Here is a 27,141-nt window from a genome sequence, read left to right on the forward strand (position 1 = left end):
TTCCCCAGCTCCTCCTTCCCTTCCTCCTCACCCCCACCAAAGACGCACACCCTGAAGTCTGCCCTGACCACTGCCCCAGCCCCCTTCCCTGTCCCCGCCCCGACTCCCTGATCCCCTCTAGCCCCTTCCCTTTGTGCAGCCTGCCGGGGCAAGGATTCTGGGCTTCCGTGGTCTGGCTGCAGCCCCCTTCCTCTGTCCCGTGCCACATCCGTGCAGGCATGCGGCTCCTTTCCTCGCATCGGCGGCTTCCTAGATGCTGCGCGGGCCTGGGCTGGGCTATGACCACCGGGCTGGACCCTGCTCGTCCCTCCCGCCCTGCCTTCCCCCACTCCAGGTTCCAGCCTCTTCCTTCTGCCGCCTCCTCAGCTCCAAGCCTCTTGGAATTACAGGCTCTCCATGCTCCCTGGGGGGGTGGGGGGGCGGGTTGGGGAAGCTGCTCAAGGTCACAGAGCAGGTCAGGGCTGGGCTGGGGCAGGAAGGCTGCTGCAGCCTCCCGCCTGCAGGTCGGGGGCCAGCCTCAGGAAGGGGAGGTGGCCTTGGAGGCTGCTGACCAGGGCAGCGAGGGGGTCCCGCTGCCTACTCTTGGGCCCCCTCTTCTATCGTGGGGTGGTTCTGATCCCAGCTGGTCTGCTTTGCCTCGAGGCCCTCCTGCCGGAGTTGGGTCTGTAATTCTGGGGAGGGGTGGGAGGTGGTGGAAGGGACCCGCTCAGGAGAAATGGGCTGGGCAGGAAGGCTGTAATCTGCCACCTGCTGGCTGGATTCAAGCTCCCAGCAAAGTCTCCTGGTCTTTGAATCTCGTCCTCACCACCGTGACCTTGAAGTCTAAGACCTTTGTCTTCAGTGTCCCCACCTCCCTCCTCCCGCTTGAGCCTGCCCTGCTTCCTTCACTCAGTCTGTCAGCCCTGGTCACGTCAGCGTCCCGTCAGCGTCCCGTCCCAGGGGAGCTGCAGAGCAGGCGGGCCCTGGCTGGGGCCGTGCTTCACCCAAAGGGGTTGCGTGCTAGTGGGGGCTCCAGGCAGCTGGCAGCAGGTGCAAGGGAGGGGCTCTGGGGCAGCAGTTTCCTGGCACTCTGCAGGCCCGACCCTTCTCTAGGTGAGGCCGATCCATCTGGGTTTGTTACTGAATTAGAATTCCAAGGAAGACGGTCTGCAGGTTGTTCCCAAATAGAAACACGTGTGCAGAGAACAAGGGGCTTTCTGCCAACTTGCAGACAGGGCCTCCTCCCCAACCTGTTCCTCCACCTGCAGCCCCCCAGACTGGCCGACCTGGGGAGGAGAAGGATCTGGTCATGCTGCCCCTGCTCCAGGCAGCCCCGGCCGCATGGCCGAGCTGGACGGCTGAGGGGCAGGGCCCTCGTGGTGGAGGTGTTTTCCGTATGGAGTCTTTCCCCACAGTGAAGGAGCGGCCAGGCCCTGCACGGTCCACCGGTGGCCGAGGATGCCTGCCCGGAGCCAGGAGAGTCTGAAAAGCCCAGGCCCGTCTGGGGTCTCGGGAGGCCGGCTGGAGGGAATCGGAAGCCAGCCGTCCTGAACTGCCTCTCCCACTGTGATCGCGGCCGAGGGTGGAGCTCGCCCCAGCCTGCTGGTGGCACGGTGCCCGAGGACAGGCCCCTGGCTGAGCCTCTCAGGGCACTGGTTCCTTCCCGTCTGCCCCTGGCTTCCCAGCGCCCGGCATGGAGTGGATCCAGCCACTCAGTGTGTGTTAGACTGAGCTGAAAGTCCAAGTAGGCGTTGGTACATGGGCGAACGCCAGACCAGGGGTTCCGTGCAAGAGAAGGGGCGGGGGTTTAGCCCAAGGTGTTCTCAGCTGGGGAAAAGCAGGAGCAAGCACCTGGCGGGGAGCAGGGCCGTGGGGCAATTACAGTCGCCACAGCAGCGTGGAGGGCGGCTCCGTAACTGGCAGCGGGATCAGCGTCGGACCAGGCGGGGACCCATCCGAGTGTGCGGAGAACTCAAGGACACCTGGGCAACCACTGGGCAACCGACGGTTACTCAGCACCTGCAGCCGGGAGACGGCTGCTTGGAGGGAGACCACGCTCCACCGGCCTCAGACCACCTGCCGGGACAAGTGATGATGAAGGAGCTGCCCGGCGGGGCTCAGGACGGGGGTCGGGTGGGACAGAGGCACACACGAGACAGATCGCCCTGTGCATCCGCCTGCTCCCCGGGCCCAGGTCGGGGGAGCCTCAGTCGAAGACGCAGCCCCACCCACTTCCCTCAGCACCCGGGAGGAGGGGCTTGTGGAGGTCAAACTCAGTGACCTTGGCGCTGCCTCCAAGCCCAGGACTGTGGGCTCCCCGGCAGAAACCCCAGGGGCGTGTTTCTCCGGTTCATGTTTGGCAGAAGCACTTTTCTGCACAAGCCCCGGAGGAAGCCGTCAGCTGCTCCCCTTTTCCTGACAGACTTCTCTGCACCCCTCGAGCTAGACAGTGGTGACCTTGGGGGCCTGTCCCATTCTCCCCACCGCTGGTATAGTGGAAACTCAAGTGTTAGGCCAGGAAGGGACCCACAATTGTCCTGTCCCCTCATAAGTAAGGCCCAGAGAGAAGTGAATTGCTTAACGCCACACAGCCCGTCTCCGGGGTCCTGCCAATGCTTTTCCGCCGCCTTTTGTCATTGCCCCCTCCAGCCCTCTTTTCTAAGACTTTCATTGCTTTCCTCCGGCTCTTCCGTGGTGTCCACACCGCCACATGTCTGTCCACTCTGCAGCCCAACAACTCTGTTCAATGACAGTTCTGATTCGGTGAGAGACTGGGGTGTCCTGGGGGCCTGGCAGCCCCTGCCCACCATCCTTTGTGTCACCGTGGGCCCCAGCCCTCCTCCCAGGGGAGCCCCTGCCCAGCGCTGGGCCTGGCTGAGGACTGGGAGCACGTGCCGCCCCTGGTTCCGGGCTCAGATGGTCCACCTCACTGTGTGTCTTCCCCGTGACACCAGCTGCGTGACCTGGAGTGCGTCACACTGTGGACCTGGCTGCTCTTCCCGAAGACGGGAATAAGTAGAACACACCACGGGGAGCTGCCGTGAGGCTCAGAGGAGCCAAGCAGACGGAAGGCGCTTTGTAAACGAAGCATCATTTCAGGCATGTCCTAAACACGGGTGGCCTCCAGACCTCACACAGGGCTGGGCACACAGCAGACGCCCGCCAAGCAGCTGCAGAGCGGGGTCTCAACTGGGATGGTTCTGAGCCCCCAGGGGACGTGGGGTGGCATCTGGAGACACTTCTGTCTATCACGACCGGGTAGGGGCTGCGTGGCTCTGACCGGTGCAGGCCAGGGAGGCTGCCAAACAGCTCGCGGTGCCCAGGACAGCCCGCACAGCAAAGCACGGCCCAGCCCCAGATGTCAACAGTGCTGAGGCTCAGGTCTGCTGCAGGGAGATGACAGTGTGCAACTGTACCTGTAGATACGGACGCGGTTTGTCGTTCCAAAAAAGCCAAGGAGCTGTGGGCGGGGAGTTAACCATCAAGATACCACGGTGACCAAGAGCAAGGGCCGCCCAGGCTAAGTGAGATGGTCACGTCCAGGTCTGGTAAGTTGAAAACACTTTATTTCAATTCTGTCCTCGGGAGGCAGCATAAATAGTCACAGAGGACCACAAAGTTCAGTGGGGAAGAAAAAAGCTTCGGGCGCGCGGGGGGAGGAGGTGACAGCTGACGTAGCCTAGCTGCGGGGCTGGGGTGAGGCGGTGGAGGGCTCTTGGTGGAGAAGCCCAAGGGGCTGGGGGGTGTTCCCCGCCCAGGCTGCCTCGGGGGCTCCGGGAACCCAGCCTTGTGGATGGATGTCCTGCAGGGCGGCCACCAGACAAGCAGGTGTGGAGCATAATGCGTCTGGAAGGTCCAGGCTAATGAGAGAGAAGGGTGAACACCCATCCCCTGGCCCGCAGGCCAGGCCTCACCCCCAAACTGTGAGTTTTCTGAGAACAGTGTTCATGGACTCTGTGGGTAGTGAGAAGTGAAGGGTGAAAGGACAGGGAAAAAAAAAAGAAAATTGCAGAAGACCAAGTGAAATGTGGCATCTCCCAGGATCCTGTGACCTCGGGCCTCAGTTTCCTCATCTGCAAAGTGGGGAGAATGCGCCCCAACTCCAGGAACAGAGGTGAGGCTCAAATGGGATCCTATGTGTCGCAGAACTGTGCAAACTTTAAAGTGCTGTGCTGACATGGGGCTGTGGTCGTCCTATAAGCGTAAGGCTGCACGTGGCTGAGAGCAGGGTGAGAGGCCCCTGCGCCGCCGTCCCCTGCTCAGCCTCGCCTTCCAGGAGGAAGAGGCCTCATCTCAGAGGGAGTCCCCGGGGGGCCGGGGGGGGTGCAGGGGCACCAAGGGCAGTGTGACACGTTGGCACTACTGGCATTGGCAGGCGGTCCTCCTCCTCCAGAGACCCGGGCCCTGGAGGACTGGCATCTTGATACAACAGGAAGGGCCAGGGCCCCAGGTCCTGGACACCAGCGGCCCTGGTCCTGAGCCCACTGTGACCTGCTGGGTGACTCAGTCTCTTCCCCATTGCTTTCCTCAGTTCTGTCATTTGTAAAACGGGGACAGTATTCCCTACCCTGCCTACCTCAGAAAGTAAATGGGGAAAGGGTGTGGCCAGAGCTTTGAACAGCATCAGGGGAAGGCAAGGGGTCATTATGGCCTTGGTGAGCGATCCTCTTAATTCCCTGAAGACAAGAGAGAGGGGCAAGAGACAGAGCGGAGCTGGGCCGCTCGCAACCTCGTCAGGTGAGTCAGGCGTCCAGGGCTGCCGGGAAGAGAGGGGGCAGGGGTGGGGGAGGACCGCAGGTGCCCGCGATCCAGCCCTTGCTGCGTGTCACTGGGACGCTGTGAGCCCAGCAGGGAGTGCTGAGATGTCCTGGCAGCCCCTTGGCAGGGGAGAAGTTCAGCTTCCAAGTCCACTGGAGTCTTGGCTTCCCCTCTGCTCCTTGGTCCACTGAGGGCACCCCTCGGGGCGTCCGTGGTCTCCGCCCGGCCGGGGGGACGCCAGGGCTCCTGGGGTGTCAGGGGAAGGGGCTGCCAGCACGGGTCTCCAGGAGAGGCTGGGGACTTGAGTGCAAGAGGTCGAGAGGTCAGAGATCAGCTTCCAGTTCTCAGGCGGCAGGTGGGCCCTCAGCTCTCCCCCCGCTCCAGCCCCGGCTCGTCGCTGGGCTCAGGGATGAGGGAGGACCAAGGACGGGAGGCGGGCCTGGGAGGCCGCCCTGCGGGGCTAGCAGTTCTTGGGGCTGTTGCGCAAGTTCTTCAGCTCCAGCTGGAGCTGCCGAATGTGGATGTCCTTCTGGGCCAGCTCCTCCTTCAACCTCCGAATCTCATCCTGCTGCCGGAAGAACATTCGGAGGAGCTGGTGGACAGAGGAGGGGGCGGGGGTGAGAGGTGACATCTGGGGGGCAGGGCCCCGCCGCTCCCCCCACCACTGCAGCCGCGACTGCTGATTATCAGGGATTATTGGCTCCGATGTGTCAACGAGGCCTTTTTTAATTCCCAGGGACTGGACGCAGTTACTGAAGGGAAGTTCATACGTGTGTGTGTGTGTGTGTGTGTGTGTGTGTGTTTTCTTCTTAAAGGTGACTCGGGTCCCTGCGGCTCTGCCTTCTCCAGACTCAGCTCAGGGCTTCTGTCCCTGCCCACCCCCACCCCCACCCGACCCGTGAGGCAAACCCGAGGGAAGCTCTGGCCTATGCAGACGTGGATCTGGGCCACAGAGGCAGGGACGAGTCCACACAGGTCAGTTTTCCAAATGTCCTGAGCTCACCGTTTAGAGGTTCAAACCTAGCGCTTCATTTACCTACCATCTTCCCTGCTGACACAGGACCCTCACAGGCACACCCAAGCTTGTGCCTGGCCTGGCGGGAGCTGGTGTGAGCACAGCCTAGGAGCCTGACAGCCGGGATCCACGTGCAGGCGGGTCCCTGCGGCCACCCCCACTCCGGCCGCGTCAGACCCAGCGCCCGGCTCACGGTGCACATGCCATGAACCCTGGCTGGGCTTGGCTGGGCTGGCCAGGGCTGAGGGTGCAGCTGGAAGGACAGGTCTCTCGGGGGCGTGGACAAGGCCCAGCTCTGGGAGCCCCCGAGGGAGCTGCTTCTTTTCCAAACGGCACAAAGAGTGCTTTCAGTCTCTTCCACAAAAACAGGGAGCTGCCAGCCCCGTCGCTGCTGCCTGGCCGGGGAGGGTCGGGACACACGAGGCTGGCTTTGCCCTGCGAGCCAGGAGTCATAACTCCTGGAACACCAAGCAACAGCGACACTCTGAGATGGATTCACGGGGACACGTAACTCCGGGTTAGCGGGGGGCAGGAGCATCACCAGCCCTCCCACAGCCCGGCCTCTGCTTACTGGGGTCAGAGGCGACGGGAGCCAACGGCTGGCCACCTACGGTATCTGTCCCAGAGAGAGAAGCGCTTCAGGGCGGAGCCGGCTCAGGGCCTGCCGCCGACTGGAATGCAAGGGTGTCGCGCGTCCAGGGTGTGGGAGGCGGTAACTGACACCCCGTACCTCGTTCTCTGTCCTGGGTGGGACATTCTCTAGCAAATCTATTCCGTTGACCACAACACTCTTCTTTTCTTTGATGGGAGCCTTGAACACCATTCTGGAGGACTTCTTATAGCCTTCTTTCAAGGACATCAGCACGGGGTCTAAGGGAGGAAGGGACACGTTCGCACTGACAATTCGAGGGACGGCCAGGTGGCAGTGGCTCTCATTTACACGTGCCTGGACGTCGCGCGAGCATGGGGGCAGGCTCATCGAGGAGGCCATGCGAGGGGAAGGAGCGAGCTGCACCGAGGGCCAAGGCTGTGGCCCCGAGCCTCTTCCGGGAAGCCCACCCACGTGGTACCTCGGTTGATGCCTCCCAGCCACTCGTCGGGGGTCAGAGCTGGCTCGGTGCCTGGCGTCATGGGGTAAATGTCTTCCTGGTAGGAATCCGACTGCAGCGGGGAGAGCAGAGAGTGGACAGATGGGAGCTTCTGAGAAACCCCTGCTCCCCAGGCAGACTCTCCTCGCTGACCTCCAGCCACGCCACCTGCCCTCCAGCCTCCAAGCTTCCCGCTTGGTGCCCACCTTGCCTTCCTTAGCAAGCCAAGCTCTCCTCACCAGGGAGCGCCCCCCACCCACCACCCCAGACTGGGCCTGAAGACCCCAATCCGCAGGGCTCCTTTTGGGCTCTGCCAGGCCGATGGTCAGTGGCGGGCAGGCCAGCCCAGCCCCACTCACCCTCCGTGGCACGATCATGGAGATGGGCTCGATCAGGCCCTTGAGAGTCACCAGCTTGTAGAAGCGGAACACCTCGCAGGCAGTCACGTCCAGCCCGTGCTTGGGCATCACCCCTGTGGACAGGCACACGCGGCTGCGGGGGCCGGGGAACCCCTCCCCAACCCCCCTGCCTGATGACCTCGGCCAGGGGAAAGGCCCAGGAGGAGGGCACTAGGGTTGGAGGGCAGGAGGCGGGCCGGGGGCTTCCTGAGTCAGGCCCTGTCTCTGGGTGGTGACTTCTCAAATGCGTCCCGTGGGCCAGCCCGGCCTCACACAGGGTCGCACGGCAGAACCCGGCCTCTGAGAGCCGGAAGGGGCCGCAGGACTATCTGAATTGAATGTGCTCTTCTTACATGTGAGACTTCTGAGGGTCAGAGGGGCAGGGGCTTGCCTGAGGGCGCAGAGCGTTGTCGCTGTCTGAGCCACATCACCTTCTGAAATGAACTGGTTTCTCAAAGCCTGTGTCCCCCGTCCGGAGAAGGAGGGAGGAAGCGTTCCTCGTGCACCCCTGAGGTTTACGTGCAGCCTGAGGTGGCAACTTCCTCATGCGCTTCTATGACCGACACGCGTGCGTGCGAGCAGGTACCGTCTGAGTGTGCACGAGACACAAGCCCCTCACAGCTGCGTCTCTGAGCACCTACAGATTGTTCCACTGCAGGGAACAGCGCAGCGTGGTGTTAGGAGCACAGGCCTTGGGTGGGACAGAACCCTGGGCTTGAATCCTGACTCTGCCCTCCTTCCGGCTGCGGGTCCTTGGGTAAATCACTGCCCCCCTGAGCTGAGAGGAGCCCAGTGGGGGCTCCTCAGGAGACGGTCAGGGGGCTGAGTGTGAAGATGCTTGTCAACTGCCGGGACCACGATGAGGACAGATAACGTTAGTTTTTCCTCCATGATGTGAGTATGAGTTAGGGTCCCCCTCTCCGGCTGGCTCTTCCAGATAAGGGAGTCCCACGGCATCGTGGTACCAAGGGGGACCTGAAACTAGCAGACTTGGGTTTGAGTCTGGGCTTTGCCACTGAGGAGCTGCGGGACCTGCCTGGGGTGAGTCGGGCAGCCACTCTGAACCTACGAAAAACGTCTAGCTGGTGGCAGACACTCAACAGCGACCACAGGTGAGAGGACGGGGAGAAGCGGTTCGCCCGGCCCTCCCCCACCCCCACCCCATCTCCCCGGGTCCTGCTGACCCTGCCTTCTAAGCACCCCCGGAGTCTTCCTCTCGTCTTCCCCGCCACGCCGCCCCCAGCCACGACCCTCTCACGCCTAGATAGCCGGTGGCCTCCTGCCCCGGCTCTGCTTTCCCCCTGCCCCTTCGAAGTCCATTCTCCCAAATCCACTCTCCCTGCAGGAGCCAGAGCCATCTTAAACTGACCTGTCAGATCATGTCCCCGTGTCCCATCTCCACCCACCCACCCACCCAAGACAAAGGAAGCCCGGTGCGAGTTCCCAGCAAAACCCCAGCGCCGCCCCCCGTGTGGCGGCAGCAGTGCAGTCAGGAGAGGCGCGCCCCTCCAGCGCGGCCGGGCGTCGGCCGGGCCGGTGGGGGTCTGGCTAGGACAAGAGGTGGAGGAGGGAGGACGCTGCCCCCTTCTCCGGCCTCACGTGTGAGCTGGGACAGCTCATCTCATCACCTGCCCTTGGCCTGGAGTCACACCATCGGCCCCCCTGGGTCTCAGGCCTTCAGACTTGGACTGAGTGACACTGCGGGCTCTGCTGGGGCTCTCGCCGGCAGACAGCAGATCACGGGACTTCACAGCCTCCATAATCCCGTGGGCCAAATCCTCGTAAGTCCCCTCTTATAAATATATTTGGTTTCTCTGAGAACTCTAATGCACCCTGTCTAACGTGCCCCATGCGACCTGGCCCCGGCCCGGCCTCCACCCAAACCCTCTGACCCCTTCCCCGTCTTCCACACGCTGCAAAGCCGACTCTGCGCATAGCCACCCTTACCCCTTCTGCTCCTGGCACAGGCCAGGCTCATTCTGGCCTCAGGGCCTTTGCACCAGCTGGCGCTACTCTTCGCCTTCCTGCCTTCCAGGTCGTAGTTTGCAATGTCTCCTCCACAGCAAGGCTTCCCGGCCACCTGGCCTGGCCCAGCTCCCAGTTCCCCCTGTCCTATCACCCACGGGGTGATTGTCTTCCTAGAACTCACTACCATCCAGTATTTTCCTTCCTTATTTGTTTATCGTCTGTCTGCCCTCAGAGGGATGTGAGTGAGGCCGTGTTCTCTCTCGTTTATCACTGTACCCTAGGACTAGCTGGTTCCCAGTAAAGGTTTGTTGAATGACTATGTGCAGGAGCAGGAGGAGCCAGGTGCTCTGCCAGGTGCTGTGTACACATGGTCTCTGAGCTTTACAACAGCCCTCCAAGGCAGGGCTATTGATTATCCCCACTTTACAGAGGAGGAAACTGAGACTCAGGGGGTTATGGGCACAGATGAACCAGAATATAAACCTGGCTGGGCTCCAAAGTCCAGGCTGCTTGTTACAGTATCTGATGGCAGGGCGACAGTGAGGGAGGTGGGGAAGGCCGAGCGCGGGGGAAGGGTCATCCCAGCGGGACGGTCACTAGGACCTCAGGTGTATCTCCGGGCCTCCACTTTGCTGCTGGTCACTGAGGGGGGCCCTTGGGGCCCTCCAGCCCTGCGATCTCTGCAGCTGGCCCTCAGGCCCTGTCCATGATACCAGATCCTCAGAGGGACCAAGCCAGACTCAGTTCTAAGGAGAGGAGGGAACAGAACCCCTGAAGAGATTTCCACTCAGTGATTTGGACCCCAAACGGGAGACAGCGGGATCGTACGCACCGCCAGCGTTGGTCAGCGGGCTAGACTGCCCCGTGAGGCTCAGTGGTGGGAGAGGGTGGGGCGCGGGGACCGGCTCCCTGCACCCGCCAACCTGGAGCCCTCTCGAGGGTTCGCCTGGGAACTTGGGAGCTGGGGGTGCAAGGACAGAGCTGTTTCCGGACCCTGGGGGTCCTGGCTTCCCCGAGGCTTCAAGGAGGGGCCTGGGTCTGGACCCCGATCTGACCTTGAGTTACTGAACCACCTCCCACGATGTCAGAACCACGGCGGGCTTCAGCCTCCCTGTCTGTCAGGGGAAGGAAGGCGCCGTGCGCACCCCTGCAGGCTGCTGACCACAGAGAAGCCGGGGGACGCCAGGCGCCGAGGACTGAGGCAGCCGGCCAGGCGGGCGGTGGTGGGCTGGCGACCTTCACAGGGCAGCGCCTGACTTGCTGGTAGGGCCTCTCCTGACTTGCCCTGAGCTGTGGCCTTCCAAGCCTGATTTCTCATTCAAGGGTGGGGGAAGTGACCCAAGAGCCAAGCGTCCAGTGTCTCCTTCCACAGCCTAAGGGCCGCGGCAGCCCCTGGCGCCTTACCCAGGCCTTTCTGCGGGGCTGGGGAGCGGAACTCCATGAGGTAACTCAGGTAGGGCTTCTCCGTGCTGATCTCGTAGTACCGGATGTTTCCATCGCCCTGGGGGCCGGGAGGGAGGCGGTGAGGGAGGCAGAGGGGCCGGGGCAGGCTGGGCAGGCCCTGTCCACTGGCTGCTGAGAAGAGGCTCCGTGTGTCTCGGGGCGGGGGTCGAAAAGCAGGGAGACTTGGCCTCCAGCCCCCGGGCGGGCCTGCCTCAGGGACTTGCTAGGGGAGGTGGGCTGGAGGTGGAGCGGGGTGTGTGCACGCGTGTTGCGTGTGTGCGCACACACGGGCACACAGACAACCTTTCTGACAAACAGGATCTCCTGGCCGGTGCCTCAGGCTCCATCACTAGTCACTCCAGGCTCTGACCTTATTCCCACTTAAAACCCCACCCCAGTTCGCTGCTGAAGGAATTCTGTGATTGACCCTTCAGGAGAATGTGTCCGACTTGAGAAGAGGGTGAGACCTTGGTTGGGCCGGAGGAAGACCAGAGAGGTTAGGCTGGTTCTTCTCGGGGGCAGGGGTCTCCCGCAAGCTGCCCCGTCCCTCCCCGACCTCCACTACCTTTCCAGCCAGGTAGAGCATGTGGGTGTCCGCGTCGTAGAAGGGGAACAGGAGGCCGGAGAGCCCATCGATCTCCTCCTCGATCAGCGGCATGGAGAGGTCCTCCTGCGGGGTCGGGGGGCAGCATCAGCCCGCGTCCAGGCAGGCCAGCGCCTCGCCCTCTCCAGTCCCAGCCAAGCCCTGGGAGCTACAGCCTTTCAGGTTGCCACCCGCCCGCCTGCCGCTGACCTGGTCCCAGAGGGCGATCTGCCTCGTGTTCCACCGGGAGACCCCCGTCGTGAGCAGCCGCTTCATGTTCCCCAGGAAGACCACTCGGTTCACTCTGTGGTTTTTGCAGTTCGCCTCCTGGCAGGGACAGAGGGCCGGTGAGCTGGGCCCCAGGCACGCGGGTGCCGGGGCGGGCTGCCCTGCGGCCCCCAGGGGACATTCACGTCCCAATCCCTGGAACCTGCGAATGCTTCCTTGTTTGGAAGAGGGTCTTTGGAGACGTGATTTTAGTTTAAGGGCCTTGAGATGGAGAGACTCCCCTGCATCAGCCAAGGGGCCGTAAACACCATCACGAGTGTCCTTACTGAGGAGAGAGACAAAGGGAAATGCCAGGGATGCAGAAAGGAGAAGCTGGTGCAACCGCAGAGGAGAGGCTGGAGTGGTGGGGCCACAAGCCCTGGAAGCCACGGGAAGCTGGAGGAGGCAAGGAAGGGAAGGCCCCTCCCGAGAGCCTCCGCGGGGGTGCGGATCTGCTCACAGCTCGACGTCGGACCTTCCACCCCCAGAGCCACGAGAGGATCCGCTGCCGCTGCTATCGGGCCCAGAGCGGGTGGGGACAGGGAAGCCGGGGGCTAACGTGGACCACGTCCCAGGCAGGGCCTTGCGGGGCAGGGGACCAGGAGCTCCCACCCAGGCATCTCTTACTAGCTGGCACAACACCACCTCCTGCCAGCACTCCCTGAGGCTCAGGAGGCCGGGGCTCACGCTGGTTCACTGCTGGTGACTCGCTGCACCGGGGGCTCCTTCGAGCTGGGCTGCCCTCTGCCTCTCGGCTCACAACACCTCCTTTTCCTCCTAACATGCGGGGTCCTTGGTTGGCCAGGACGAGTCAGCATTAGGTAGAAACCCGAGGCTGGCGGAGCAGTGCAAAGACCCAGGCTGGCATCGCTTGCTCTGGGATTTTAGTGCCAAGTTCTGCTAAAAAGGTCCAGCCCTGCAGGAGACCCTCACCCTCTCCGGGTGTGTGTCCACGCCTGTGAGATGAGGTTGGGGTCTCTGCTCTCTTACATCTTTTCTGCTTGGCGTCCGGCTCTGGGGTCCAACTGGCTGCGTGCGGTATCTAGCTCCTCCTGTAACTGTGAGAGTCGAGTCTGCCCCTCTCCAAGGCCCAGCGTCCCCACGTGGGAAATGGGACCAGTAACAGCAGCCGCCTCAGAGGATTGCGATGGCATTAAGCGAGGTGACGACGTGGAGCCCTGGGCCTGGTGCACACCACCCGGCGAGCTCAGAGTGGGCGGCGGTTAATACCATGGACGGTGGTTAACACTAACCCCACGATGACTACCATCGGCAGGACTAGCCTAGAGGGCCTTCTGGTCCTGCAATGCTGGCTTCTTCCACGATAAACACAACCAGGTCACGCACCGATCTTTTCTTGTGTCAGGAGGTAAACCTCGGATTTCAACCAGATTTTCCATCCCATCTACACCCGTGACTGGCACGCAGCAGGTGCTCAAGAAATGTGAATTTCTTATTCCCAAATGGCAGCTAATCACTTCCTCATAGTCAAGTCCCAGGAGACTCAAAGACCGATCCTGGAGCAAGTCCGCCCTCCTCCTCCCCACGGGGAGCCGTCCCTCGGGCTGGCACCCTGCACCACTTCCGCCAGGCTCGTCCCACACAGGTGGCTGGGCAGTGAGTCCCAAGTCCCCTCCTCCTGTGCCCACGAGGGTCAACACGCAGGGATTCCTGCACTGAAGGGGGTCACCAGTTTGACCCCTCTGGGGCAAGCAGCCAAACCCCATCGGGGGAGAAGGGTGCAGTCAGTGGGGACGAGAAAGGGTTCTGAGGTCTCTCCCCACTTAGAACAAGGCAGGGTTCCTACGAGCTGGAAGGGCCCAGAACAGACAGGCTGGTCCCAGGAGGTGCAGGTCAGGTGCACGGGAGAGGGGAGCTGGCACACCCTTGCCCTCAGGGCTGGCTGACAGCGGAGCCCCAGGCCCCAATACCCCTTGACAAGCTGTGGGGCTTCACCTGCAGCACGCGGCCCGAGCGGGGCTCGATTACGCGCAGTTTCTTGTCCTTGCACGTGGTGGTGAGCAGGCTGCCGTCAGTGTTGAAGGACATGCAGAGGATCACATCCGAGTGGCAGTCGATCATCTTCACAGGCTCGCCCACGTCTAGGTTCCAGATGAGGACCTGGGAGGGCGGACAAGCAGGAGGCGGGCTCAGCCCTGCACTGCTGGCACAGGCGTCTGTCCCCAGCCACACCTGATGGCCCTGGGGAGGTGTGCCATGCAGGGCTGGCTGTGCCGGGAGGCAGGACAAGGTCGCTGGGCCCTATCTGAGAGGCTGGTGCGTCCCTGTCACACAAATCCACCGCTGTCCTTGGGCAGATCCCAGCCCCAGCCTGAGCTCCACTTCTGCTACCAGCCAAGAGGGTAAGTCCTCCTGGCCAGGGGGCTGGCACGCCTCTCCAGGGCATGCCCGGCTGGGGCGCCCTTCCCTTCCCTCCAGTAGCTTTGGGTGCTCCTTTTTCCTACCAGGAGGGCAGTGGTCGCATCTCGATTAAGAAGTGGTCAGGCAGAGAGTGTGGGCATGGGGCGGGCACTCTCCCAGGGACCAGCGCAGGGAGAGGGCGGCAAAGGTGCCTCCGGCTGCTGTGGACCCCAGGGACAACTGGCGCACAGCAGACGCCCAGCCAAGTGCTGACTGGGTGGATGAGTGACCACGGATGGATGTAATGGTGTTGGCTACCGTGCTTGGGAGTAGCCTCCAGGCCCACGCAGACGCCCTTCTCTCCCCGCGCTCCCCTCTGGGCTGGCTCTGGCCACAGCTGCCCGTCGCGGCTCACCTTGTAGTCATAGCCTGCGCTGAACAGGACGTTGTTGGCGGTGGGGTGCCACTCCACCAGCCCCACGCGCCGGCTGTGTCCGTGCAGCTCCAGCAGCGCCTCCGTCATGTTCCGCTTCAGCCCGCCCTCGGGGACCTCCCAGATCCGCACCTGCAGAGGGGGCGGGGCCTCGGCTAGTGGGCAGGGCCGGGACAAGCCTCTGCCGCCCTCTTCCTGGGACCCCAGGCTTTCGCATCTGCCTAGTAAGGCCCCTCATGGCCAGGGGCGGGGCAGGGCCCGGCTGAGGGGTGGGTTCCAGGGCGAGGTTAGAGAGGAAAGAGACCATCTCCTCTGTGCCTTGGGGAGGGCCTTCTGCAGCGAAGTCTCTGCAGACCTCGACAACTGTTAATACTGGCGTGTTGTTACTGTTACGGTCTAGCCAGGCCCAGAGGACCACACAGTGGGCAGATTTTAGCAAGCACTGCATTAAAAGTCTGTCCCTGCCTCCCTTCCCACACCCTTCTAACAGTGCCTTCAGCCCCAGCGCCTGTTTGCTCCACATGGCCCTGTTCCTCACCCTGCCTCACACCCAGGATGGACTCCTGAGCAGAGGGAAACCCAGAGTCTCCCCTGAAAGATGAAGAATGAGGGGCAGACTGCTGAGTGCTGGAGCCTGAGCCGAAAGGATGCAGGGCCTGGATTCAGCTCTTCTCAGTCTTACAGACGCTGACAAAGAAGCAGGGGGATGTAGAGAGAAGCAGAGAGGAGACCACACGGCCCCAGAGAGGGAGGAGCTGCGCCGTTTCTCTGCCATCTCTGAGTAACCCCCGATTGTTTTCATTAATGCTGGCGGGCTTCTGTTTCTCAAGCCAAACATACTCCGGACAGTTTCAACTGTTTCATCTGTAAGAGGGGAGGGGGAATGTCTGCCTGCCTTGGTCACTGGTAGAATAAAACACTGGTTGTACATACGACCCAGCAGTCCCACCCTGGGGCACATGTCCAGAGGAGAGTCTAATTTGCAAAGACACCTGCACCCCGATGTTCACAGCAGCACCACTGACAACAGCCAAGACATGGAAGCAGCCTAAGTGTCTATCGACTGATGACTGGATAAAGAAGTTGTGGTATATTTTTATACACACCACACACACACACAATGGAATATGACTCAGCCATAAAAAAAGAATGAGATAATGCCATTTGTAGGAACATGGATGGACCTGGAGATCATCCTACCAAGTGAAGTAAGCCAGACAGAGAAAGAAAAATACCATATGAGATCGCCTATACGTGGAATTTAAAAAATGATACAAATGAACTTATTTACAAAACAGAAACAGACTCACAGACACAGAGAACAAGCTTATGGTTACCGGGGGTAAAGGGAGGGGGTGGAGGGACAAACTGGGAGTTCGAGATCTGCAGATACACACTACTGTATATAAAACAGGTAACAAGTTCATACTGTGCAGCACAGGGAGCTATATTCAATACCTTGTAATGTCTATAATGAAAAAGAAGCTGAAAAGGAATACATGTGTGTATAACTGAATCACTATGCTGTACACCAGAAATTAACACATTGTAAATCGACCATGCGTCAAAAAAAAAAAAAAAAAGATATTGGTTGTAAAAGTTTGTAAACTCTGAAGTGCTCTGAAGGCCTCTGGAATTCTAGTTTTGTTATCATCATTAATACGATTTATTATGATGTAACCGGGTAGCGAGGAAGCAGCACACGTGACTACAACTTGGGACACCTTTAAACAGACCTTTTGAAAACGTGAACTCCACCCTTGCTAGTGATGAGAAAAACAGGAAAAACAGCTTTGAGGTAGCATTTATAACCTTCTAAAATAGCAACTGAAAGAAAAAAATCCCCAGTGTTGACAAGTTTATACTAGAACTTGTAGACTCAAGGATTCAGGTAGCGCTGGTTGTATTATAAATCAGAGTAACTCTTTTGGAAGCAATTTGGCAATCTTTAGCAGGAATGATAAAGATTATTATATTCTTTGACCTAGTAATTTCACTCTTAAAATTCAATATGAGCAAAAATCTCCATGCATAAAGATGTTCATTGCAATACAGAAAATTCAGATACACTCCAAGTGACCAACATCAAGGGAACAATTTAACATGCCATAGCGACATGGAACATTAGCCACTCGATGATGGTTCTGAAGGCTGTGAATCGACACGGAAAGCATGCCCCCGGGCCACCCTCCACAGCCCTGTGCAAGGACCATCAGACCTGAGGTCCGGTCTGGCAGTGGTGGGGAGGGTGAAGTGGGGCCCAGGCTGGATGACTCAGTGGTCACCAATGAGACACAATTTTCTTGTCCCCACATATAAGAGGAAGGTGACCCTTGAAGAGCGGAGACCAGTGCTTGGGTTAGACACACACACACACACACACTCAGAGTCCCCCTCTCTCCCCCCGTTTCCTCCTTTTTCACCCACAGGGATGCTGTGGCCCTTCTGCAGCTTGCTTTCCTCACGTGACAGGAGAGTGGGCGTCTCTCCACACCTCTCCACCTGGATCTGCCTGATCTTTTCCAGTGGCCAGAGGGACAGCTGTTGTGTGACCGTTCTGTCCTGGGTTCAGTCAGCCTCTGTTAGTGGGCACCTGGGCTCCGCCACCGTTTCCCCGTTACAACGCTCTCTCCGATGACCAGGCCGGTCCCACGTCTCTGTGTGGTTGTGAGCATTCCTGTGGGGCACGGACCTAGAGCTGGTCCGCATTCTTAGAGTTACTGTAAAGTTGTCCCCCAAAGCTGTCCCAGTTCTCACCAACAGAGTCTGAGGGTATTTTCCTAAAGCGATAGTTTCAAAAATAGGTGTTTGCCCATCAGGTCAAAAACGCCACCTCCCTGCTGTCTGGACTGACATTTCTCTGATTTTTAGAAACACTGTGCACCGTTTTCCGTCTTGATAGGTTACTTTTGTTTGCACTTGAGTAGGAAGATCCAGAAACTTTCAGACTCAAGAGGACAAAACTTTAAGGACAGAAAGACAGGTCAGGGTGGAGGCATTTAGGAGCAAAGGATCTTGTCCACGGACACCTCACCCTGCATCTTGACAGTAGACAAGGACGACCACACACAGACGCCATGTCACTCGGCGGGTAAGTCGAATGACGCAGGAAAGTGGCTTCTGGCCTTCAAGAAAAATCTTTGAAACAGAAAGTTGAGGCTCACTCACTGCAGACACATCTCTAAGGAGCCAGGCCCTGGGCAGCCAGCGGGATGGGTGCTGAGCACGCGCCTTGCCTCCTCCTGAGCGACACGCAGTGGGGCCACGCGGCAGGCAACCAGCAGGAGCACAGACCTTGGGGAGCCCGAAGCCAGGCTGGGGGTGAAGGGGTGGGAAGGTCTGGAAGGTGGAGGGTTAGAAGACGGCTGTTGACCCACGTTTGAAAAGACAGCCTGGGGACGGGGGAAGGATGAGGAGACGGAAAAATGACCCGCATGGGTGGGTTCGGTCACAGCGAGTGGAGAAACTGCAGGTGGGTCAGCCGGGCTTGTGGGCGGCACGCCGGTGGTGGCAGCGGAGACATGAGGCCGCGTGTGTCCCACACAGTCATCGAGGCCCCAGAGAGCCCTGCTTGTGCATTGAGGCCCCAGAGAGCCCGGCTTGTGCTGAGTCTCGGGAGGAAATCTTTTCCCAGGGCAGTCTAATCCCCGAGGAGCCCGCTCACTGAGGGGCCCCAGGGCTGCATCGCATGCTGGGTTAAGGCAGAGACGTGGAGAAGCCGGAGGGCAGGGCCAGAGGCTCTCGTCCCACTGACAGCTGGATGACCTTGGACGAGCCAGTCAACCTCTCTGAGGTGCAGGCTCCTCCTCTGGAAGATGAACTGGGGGGGAGGCACCTTCAAGGGGTGTGTGGGTTGAACTAAACGGGCCCTCAGGGTCCTCGTGAGTCTGAGGCTCTCCACCCACGTGGGCTGGTTTGCTGGCGTGACAGCTCTGCCTCGGAACCTCGGGGCTAAGCCGGGGGAGGGGCGGGCAGGCCGCGTCTGCACCGAGGCTCAGCCCCGGGACAAATCCAAGTTCCGTGGAGAGAAGGGCTGCGCGGTGGGCGGGTGGGTGGGGGGGAGCATGAGCTGTTTTCACCAATGCCTGCTACCTGTCCCCCAGAGAAGGAGGGAGGCAGGCTGCCTCCAGCCCCTTCCCTCCCTGGGCCCCAGTTGTCTCTTCTGCACATGGAGACAGTGCTAGTTAATCTTCCAACGTCTCTGCTTTTGACATCACTGCATGTTATCTTTAGGGGGAAGGACTAGCCCCACTCAGTCCACCGCTGCAGCTCCCAGCTGGCACCAAGTGCTACAGGAGCTCCGAGGAGGAGCTGGAGCTCACAGTGGGCCCAGGTGGCTGCAAAAGGAGTTCCCGTCCCTTAACAGCCAAGGCACTTGTTGAAGACAAAGAGTGGATGGGCGTGGGAGGGGGGCCACGGTCTGCTCAGAGGTTGCTCTGGAAGGTCACTTCAATTCAACAGGAGCCCTAGCAGGGCCTGCCAAGCCGGATTTCTGGACGGAAGGGGAGGGAAAAGCGGCAAAGGAGCTTTCTCCAGCAAGCCAGCTGTGTCTGGGGCTGTCCCTTCCCAAGGCCCTTGGGTCAGAGCCCTGTTTAACTCAGTTACAATCAACCCAACACAACACGCCTAGCCGCTCCCCGTGTCACACCGGCTGGACACTCGGGGATGTCCACGTCGCTCACCGCCTTGCGGACAGCAGACACGTGCAGACGAGGCCGAGGCCAAGGCAGCTGATAAGGGCAGTTTATAAAGCTGCAAAACCAAGTGTCCCTGTGCACGGGGGAGGGAGCAGCTGGCCACGGAAGTGAGAGCTTTGTGGTCTGACCAACTCCATTCAAAGCCAGGCTCTGCCCTTACCAGCTGTGAGACTTCGGACTTCAGAGTCTTCGGCTGTGAGAAATGGCAGAGCCAGGATTTGAACCTAGGCCTGTGGCCTCCCGAGCCTGGCTGGTTGACAACTGAGCCACACGCCACACCGCCAGTGTCCCTGCAGCTGCCAGGTGCTTCGGTGAGGCCTCTTGGGGCTACTGTCCTTCCATTTCTAAAAGGAGCTGCTCCCTTCCAGCTCTAAGAGGCATTGGTTCTCAGGCTCGTGTGCGCGCGTGTGTGCATGCACACACGTGTGCGTGTGCGTGGGGGGGAGGGCAGGGGGGTGGGTGGCTTCCGGCTGCTTCCAGCAGGGCTGACATCCTGCCCCATCCCACCGCAGCTCCTGGGGGAGGAGCACCGCCTCTCCCTGGGGCTGAGGGCAGCTGCTGGATGGAGGAGCAGGGGAACAGAAGGGGGGGGGAGCTGCTCGAGCTGCCGCCCCCCCCACCTCCCAGGGCCCGCCTCTCTCCCCCTCCTGCCTCCCCTCCCCCCCATCACTCTCTGCTCTCCTGGAGATGTCGGAAACCTCTCTCTGTGGCTGCTGGAGGAGGGCTGAGAGCAGGAGGCTTGGAAAGCCATAGCGCCCTTCCCTGCCGCCTGCCAGCTGCCCTCCCTCGCTGCGGCAGAAGCTATAAAAAGCACAGCCCTCCAACAATAGGTGACATCACCCAGCGGCGGAAAGAACTGGATTCTGCCAGATGCCAGGGAAAGTTACATCCCCCATCCCCCTCAGGACGGGAGCCACCTGGGAAAGGCTTGGGTGTGTTCCCCTGGATCCTCGGAGGGAGGGGTTAGGAAACACTCCCGAGGGCCCCTCACGCTGTGGGGGAGGGGAGGCTGATCCCGAGGGACGTGGGGGACAGACTTCACCGGAGACTTTTCGAGGGATGTGGGATACGGGAAGGAGCTGGGAGGGCGTGGAGGCTGGCTAGGTTCCTTCAGTGTCCCCAGAAGGTAGTGAGACCAGCGGAGGGCAGCAGGGGAGCGGCAGGGGGCACCGCCAGGAGATGTGGGCCAGGCCGGCTGCCCACAGCATGTCTCTAGGCCCCTTCAGGCTGGCTCCCTCCCCAGCCCCGTCTGCAGCGCAGTGCCTGGCACATAGTGGGTGTGCTGACTGACCTCGTGACCTTGGTTCTGGGCGTGGTGTCTGATGCACAGAACGTTGACCACTGGGTCTGGAGGGGGTCGAGGGAGGCCTGCCCCGGTGGGGGCTTTGATGGAAGCAGGAAGGTCAGTCAGACAAGTCGTGGCAGCACTGCCAGGCCTCCTCCCCCCACCCCAGGGGTGCTGGCTCCTCTGCCTTCACAGCCCACCTCTCGCAGGACCCGGGCGAGGACGCCCTGCTCCGTGCGCCCTCGGAGTCCCGCAAGGGCTTTTCCCAGAGAGCATGCTGAGATGGAAAGACGGAGCGTCTGATGGACCTGAACTGTCAGCCCTTCGAGGCTCTGAGCCTCCGCTTCCTCTCCTAAAACTCCAGGCCACCATGGTGGGTCCTTGGACAAGTCACAGCAATTCTCAGTCGGTGTCCTTCCCTAAAACCATGGCTCGTGGAGGACAAAGATAGACGGTACGCTTGCCCAGCCTGCAAGGACGGGCCTCCTTTCCTCACAGCTCACCCATGTCCTTCCTCCCCCTCTCCTTCCTGGTCCACATTCCTCTTCCTGTCCTTCTCCTTTCGAGACCACAGACCGATGCTGAATCACACACTTAATCTTTTTCTTCTGATTCTCACCTACAAAGCCAACACCTCCCAGTGAAATCACACTAAAGGCACAAGACCTGCCAAACAGCCCATGGATTTGCTCCCTCCGCCCTCCTCCTAACTGCCCGTCCTGGGGCTGCTGGAGGGACGACCAAGAAGACAGGGAGGGCAAAGAAGGGGAAGGAGGCAGTCTAGGGAGGCCTCCTGGAGGAAGCAGAGGGGCCCTGTGGCCCCCCCAGGGAGCACCCCCGCTGCTCACCGACGTATCCTCCGAGCATGAGGCGATGATGTTGTCGATGAAGGGGTTCCACTTGATGTCCAGCACGTTGCCCTGGTGACCACAGACCTTGGGGTAGTTGGGCTCAATCCTGCCCGTCTGCCGAGGAGAGAGACAAGGGGATTAGTCTGATGGCCCTGGGATGACCTGAAAGAAGAGCTTTATCCTGGGCTTCTAAACTGGACAGGAGGAGCCTTGAGGGCCCACCACTGTCTCACTTGCCTCTGGGCCCCTGCAGCTGGCTGGGCCACACTGCTCTGTGGCTGCATCCTCCCAACAGCACGAGGTTATTCTGCCTGTGACGTGAGCGGTGCTGGTCCCACAGGCAGCACCCTTGTTCAGTGTGCCTCTTAAACAGACACCTGTGCCCGGTGCCCTGTGGTTGAAAGCATCATCTCTGGAGTCACACAAGCCTGTGTCTGAATCACAGCTCTGCCACTTTTTAGCTCTGTGGCCTTGGGAAAGTCAATGAACTTCTCTGAGCCTCGGTTTCCTCCTTTCTAATATGAGGATAGCGACACCTATCTCATCAATGTCGTGAGGATTAAATGAGCTAACGTGCTTAGCAAAGCGCTTAGTGTGGAGATTACCTTCAGAGCGAATGCTCAAACTATGACAGTAGTTAATTATCATACAGGTTAAGTGACACCTCCTCCAGGAAGTCTTCCCTGATCCTTCAGTGGGTTAAGAACTTGTCCTCTGTGTGCTCACAGCATTCTGGTCTTCCCTCTATTATAGGCACCATCATGCAGAACTGCAGTCTGTTTCTATCTGTCTGTGAGCAACTGAGGACAGGCTTGTGCCTTTCTTTATCTCTGAATCTCCAGCTCCTTACAAGCCTGGCACACAGTAGGTGCTCAGTACCTTCTGCAAGGGGGATGGAGTCCACCAAAGATGATACAAGGGGTGTGGGGGTGGGAGTAGTTCCACTCTCAGTGGCTGTAAAGGAGGCAGGGAAGAAAGGGGAAATTGTTGGCAGAAGCTGGGTCTCCATCCCCAAGTCTGCTTAATGTTAGCTTTTTGGGGTGTGGAGGAAAGAGGGAGCGATTTCCAGTCCCTGCCCGTCTGCTAATAGTGGTTTGGGGGTCAGAGCACGTGATGCAGGTCATACGTCACCCTCCTTTAGGTTTCTTGACCAAATAATGAGGCCGACGGTCAGTTTCTGTCCAGCTACACCTGCCTTGTACCTCGCCAGTGAGAGGGGCAGGGCTTACCTCAGAGACTGAGCCACACGTGGCCCTGGGACTTATTACGGTTACACAGTGTCTTCTTTAACTCTCACAAAACCCTGGCAATTAGACATGAGGAAATTAAGGCCCAGAATGGTCAAGCAACTTCCCCCAGGTTACCCAGCTGACAGTGAAGCTAGGATTCCTACACAGGGTGACCCCCTTAAGACGAGTTTCCTAAACCCCACTGTTCATCGTGGGCCAGCTCCCCACCTCCAGCTCTGATGGTCGCAGAGAGACAGCTGCTTCCACCGCTCATTTACTCTCTGATGGAGCCTCTCCTTACGTCTGATCCCCTAGGCTGCCCTGGAGTGGTCCCGGAGCAAAGCTGCATTAAGCTTTTGGTGCCCAGCCCAGCCCAGGCAAGTCTGAGGGGCACCGAGTCAGTCAGCAGGTGGCCATCAGCTGGCAGCAGTTCTGGCCAACAGCCTGAGGGGGGTGCCCTGGAGGGGAGGGGAAGCCACTCACTGGAAGGATTCACAGTGGGGGAGGTCAGACGCTGCTTTGGGCAGGGAACAGGCCGAGGGCAATCCTGATGTAATGCATCCTTTCAGGGAGACCTCTCTTTACACAACGGGATGATGCTCATGACTGAACTGCATTGTTTTCCATGTGAATGGTGACCCCCTAAAGCTGTGCAGTGCACATCCTGCCTGGCCATACACAGCACCCTTGAAGGGAAGGACCTCCTTCCAACCCAGCAGCTCTGATTCTCCTGTTTTATATAGTAGGGTTCCACATAAAATTTTGTTGGAAAGACAAGTTTCACTGCTAAGGAGGGAAGTTGGAAAACCACAGTTCTGTAGAGAAATTAAGCCATTAAAGATGCAGCTATTAACCCCAGGAAAGAAGTGGTGTAAGAAAGCTAATGCGACCACAGTGAGGGTGACTTATGTAAAGCATTTACATCTCGGTAGTAATGTAAATCCAGAATATTTATTCAAACATGAGTTGTGCCGTAACATGCTGGGAGGACAGAGGCAGGAAAGCCTGTGTGTGCAGAGTTAGGAGGGGAGACAGAGCTGGTAGAGAGGTGACGCCTCGTCTTCCATCACGAGAAGTCGACACACAACGTCTAAGCTTTAAAAATCAAGTCGCAGCCGTGAAAGCATGTGATTAAGAAATAGAGGGACAAGCACCAAAAGAAACAGCTAAAAGCGATGGAAGCAGCGGCCTCCCATGGAAATGGGGGGTTTAGCAAAGGGGGCCAGGGACTGAGGGCACAGGCCCTGGTGTGCTGGTAGATACTGAGCTGATCTTCCAGGAGGAAGGGCCCCAGTTTGGCGTGTTCGCCAACTTCAGGGCTGCAAGCATTCCCACCAGGGCTAGTTTCTACCTACCAAAATGATACCACCAAAAGTAGAGCTAAAAGAGACTCCCAGGAGCACACCATTATTTGGGCACAAAAAATACCATTTCTCCCATACAGATACAATAACGCAAACAGCCTCGTGAACACGGATGGCAGGAAAACAACCAGGCAGCAGTAAGTTTTTAGTATTTGGTAACCTCTGTTTTTAACATAATTCATTTAACTGAAAGTTGCATAACTTAATTTTTAATAATGGCTGTGTTTAAAACCCAGCTTGCAAAACTACGGAAAATTTAACAACAGGCTCTCGGGAGCCGGTCCGAGCCGACGCCGCACGCCCCTCGCAGAGCCACAGGCCTTAGATCCTCGAACTCTGCACATTACTTGAAACACATAAAAATGAATGAACAAACAAATGAAACGCATGTACCAGGTGCTCTAAAGGAAGCCTGTTCTGAATTTGTTTTTCTGAATTTGTTTTTCTGAATTTTTAACAAACGTGCACGACCCTCTCCCAGACACCGTCCCCCAAGCCCGTTTTCTGTTCCACTTTCTGGATGGGGGTGTGACCAGAGACCAAACCTGAATCTGGTTCTTAACCGCCACCCAGTTCTGCCGTCTCACACCTGTGCCCACACCGGCACTGCCAGCTGTTACTAATGCATCCGTATAATCAAATTTACATTGATCTACAGATATAATCAAATCGAATCCTCATAACAACCCACCTTTCAGCTGAGAAAACTGATGCGTAAAGAGCTTCTAAGGAGTGCAGTCGAGGGTCTTCACTGTTTCATAACTTCAGAATCGCGGTTGGGATGGTCAGCTCACAGAACTGTCCAGCATTAGGGTTCTCAGGGGTCCCAGGTCTACCCTGCCATCTGGGGTTTTGAACCTCAAAGAGAGTTTCAGCCTCAACAGAGCTTGAGCTGAGACCTTGCCACACGGGGCTGGGTGGGGATGCCTGTTACACAGCCTCTGTAACCGTTAGGGAGACCTCCACGCCGTCAGGGTGGCCTCATGGGAAAAACGTCCAGCCCCTCTTCATGGGGACCGACTCTCCATGTCAAATGTTGGACGGTAGCTGTTGTGCACCCTGAGTCTTCTCACGGAGGAGCCCGGTGCTGGAGACCAGGCTGTATCTCACACACGCCTGATCTGCCAAAAGACAGAGTGGTAGGAGCCGGGAACCAGCCTCTCCGCCGGGTGCGGGGTGGCGTGAAGCAGGGCAGCTTTCCTGCAGATCCTCCTGACAGGGTCTTGAAGACGTTTCAGAGGGTCACAGCCTTTGGCCAATAATTCCACTTTGGGAATTTACCCACAGACATCAGCAGAGACACACACGAAGACAGTCACTGCTGTGTTACTTGTAACAGGGGACAGTACGACAAATGCCCAACAACCAGGCACTGCCAGAATGAATCACAGGACACCACAGGGCAAGAGGTCATTTACAGTCGTATTTTCAAAGAATATTTAATGATGTGGGAATTGCTCAAGCGCTAACGGTAAGTGAAACAGAATCAAGTTCTACACATAAAATGATTCCTAGCTGTTAAAAAACACACGATCTGTAAGAAAGTACATCAGAAGGTGTATAGCGGCCGTACCTGCCTGGCTGGGCACTAGTGGTTTCTATTCTCCCACGATGAACATTCACAGTTTCTATTAAAAATACGGATGCTATTTAAAACACACAACACGTGCACACACACCATAGTTTTGACTGGAAAGTATTCTCTGGCTTTGGTCAAACAGGGCTTCAAGAAATGAGGTGCAGACTGGCGGCCACCAGGTCCTCGTGTTTCAGAAGCTTCGTGGAACAAGTGTGTTTGCTTGCCCAGGTTTCTTCACTCCGTTGTTACCACACACGTTGTTTAGGGCAAAATAGGATCTTTGAAACTGAATAAAATTATATAACTAATTGAAAACAGGTTTCAGAGCGTGCGTGCGCGGGGAGGCCAGCCCAGCGCCCCCCGGGAAAGGCCGCACGTGTGGCCCACCCAGCAGGCTGCCAGGGAAGTGGCTGGCACCCCGGGCCTCAGTCCAGGCTTCATCTGAACCCAGTGAACTGACTGAGGACGAGATATTTTCAAAACAACCTGCATGGCAGCTTCTGCTTCCTAGGATCTCCGATCGCCGCAAAGCTGAATTTTGTGTACAGAAGCAAAATGTCTCCTTACCTGGGGAACCAGCTCAGCGAGGCAGAAAGAACAGACTGGAGCAGGAAGTCAGCTTGCTTGCTTTCTGGGCCCAGTCCCAGCTCCCCTCCTCAGGTGAATGACCTTGAACACGGCCCTCAGCCTCTCCGGGCTCCCGATTCCTAGACCCTGGACTCCACCCTTTCAGCTTCTCTGTGGCCGTCCTCTAACTGGATGAAGCCAGGCGCACCTGCAGCCAGCGGGCCTTAATTCTGGCGAACCAGGGCTGAGGGCAGGGATCCACCCCGAGTCACACACAGGAGGGCATTACTAAGGACAGCAACGAAGAAGACAAGGATGATGGCCAAGGGCCGTTTGCCAAGTGTTTACAAAGTGCCTGTGCTCAACAATTCATATACAGTATTTTACTTAAATCTCACAGAGTTTTATTCAGCCCTTACAACCCTCCTGTAACAATCCATTCTACGGACGGGAAGACTGAGCTCTGGGGCGGGACTTGCCGGGGTGACGCAGCTGGGGAGGGAGGAGCTGCAGTCTGCACTGGGTGCCCGAGGGCGCGGAGCCCTCGGCCCACGCCTCCTGTTTCAGAACGTAGGCGAGACACCTGACAAGTCGGGGGAAGGCGTAAGCAGGAGGACCTCAGAATTCCTCGTGAGGGTCCCAGGAGGCGCTGGCCGGCAGCTCCGCTGTGGACGCCCTTGCACCGTCTCGGGAGGACCCGCCCTTCCTCCGAGCCGCCGCTCCCCTCCCCCACTGGTGCCCAAACCTCCTTCCGTTTTAGAATCGCCTGGGGGGTTTTAGGAATCGCAGCGCCTCGGCCGCACCTCGCGTCAACTTAACCCCAGTGTCTGGGAGCAGGGAGCCAGGCGCCAGCATTTGTAAAAAATTCTAGGTGATTCCACTGGGCGGCAAAGTCTGGAAAGCAGCGCCCCAGAGACTCCACATCCTGCTCCGGGAAGCACCTGCGATACCGCCACAACCTAGGGCGGGGTCAGAGGCCGGCAGCGCCCTCGACGTGGGCGCGGGGGTGGCGGAGGGACCAAAGAGTAGCCGCGCACGTTTACGCGGGCTCAGGTAAAGCAGCCGGGAAGGTAAACCGTCGCCTCGGGTGACGCGCCGTGCAAAGGAGGCCCCAGGGCAACGGGCGCCTGACCCGGCAGGCGGGTGACCTCAGGACCCCCGCGCTCCCGCGTGAAGGTCCTCTGGGGCCGCGGCCCGCGCCCCGACTCCTGTGCGCCCGCTCCCCTGGACGCGGGGCTCGCCGCTCCCTGAGAGGACCTGCGGCGCGGTCTGAAGG

General features: G+C 58.9%; 1 protein-coding gene across 10 annotated transcripts in view; it reads right to left on the reverse strand.

Annotated features, from left to right (window-relative positions):
• Window positions 1-3,528: 3,528 nt before the first annotated feature.
• CORO2B (coronin 2B) overlaps window positions 3,529-27,141 on the reverse strand; it is a 99,258-nt gene continuing 75,645 nt past the window's right edge. For all 10 annotated transcript variants that reach the window (XM_031440944.2, XM_064480786.1, XM_064480788.1 and 7 more), the window contains 10 exons: window positions 21,124-21,240; window positions 14,276-14,425; window positions 13,456-13,620; window positions 11,443-11,559; window positions 11,215-11,319; window positions 10,611-10,707; window positions 7,200-7,312; window positions 6,823-6,913; window positions 6,483-6,622; window positions 3,529-5,329 (listed from right to left, as the gene is read on the reverse strand). In XM_031440944.2, coding sequence (XP_031296804.2) covers window positions 5,198-5,329; window positions 6,483-6,622; window positions 6,823-6,913; window positions 7,200-7,312; window positions 10,611-10,707; window positions 11,215-11,319; window positions 11,443-11,559; window positions 13,456-13,620; window positions 14,276-14,425; window positions 21,124-21,240 — 1,227 coding nt within the window. In that variant the 3' untranslated portion in view covers window positions 3,529-5,197. The remainder of the gene's footprint in view (window positions 5,330-6,482; window positions 6,623-6,822; window positions 6,914-7,199; window positions 7,313-10,610; window positions 10,708-11,214; window positions 11,320-11,442; window positions 11,560-13,455; window positions 13,621-14,275; window positions 14,426-21,123; window positions 21,241-27,141) is intronic.

The sequence above is a fragment of the Camelus dromedarius genome, chromosome 29 (genome assembly GCF_036321535.1).
Source record: "Camelus dromedarius isolate mCamDro1 chromosome 29, mCamDro1.pat, whole genome shotgun sequence".
NCBI classification, from domain to species: Eukaryota; Metazoa; Chordata; class Mammalia; order Artiodactyla; family Camelidae; genus Camelus; species Camelus dromedarius.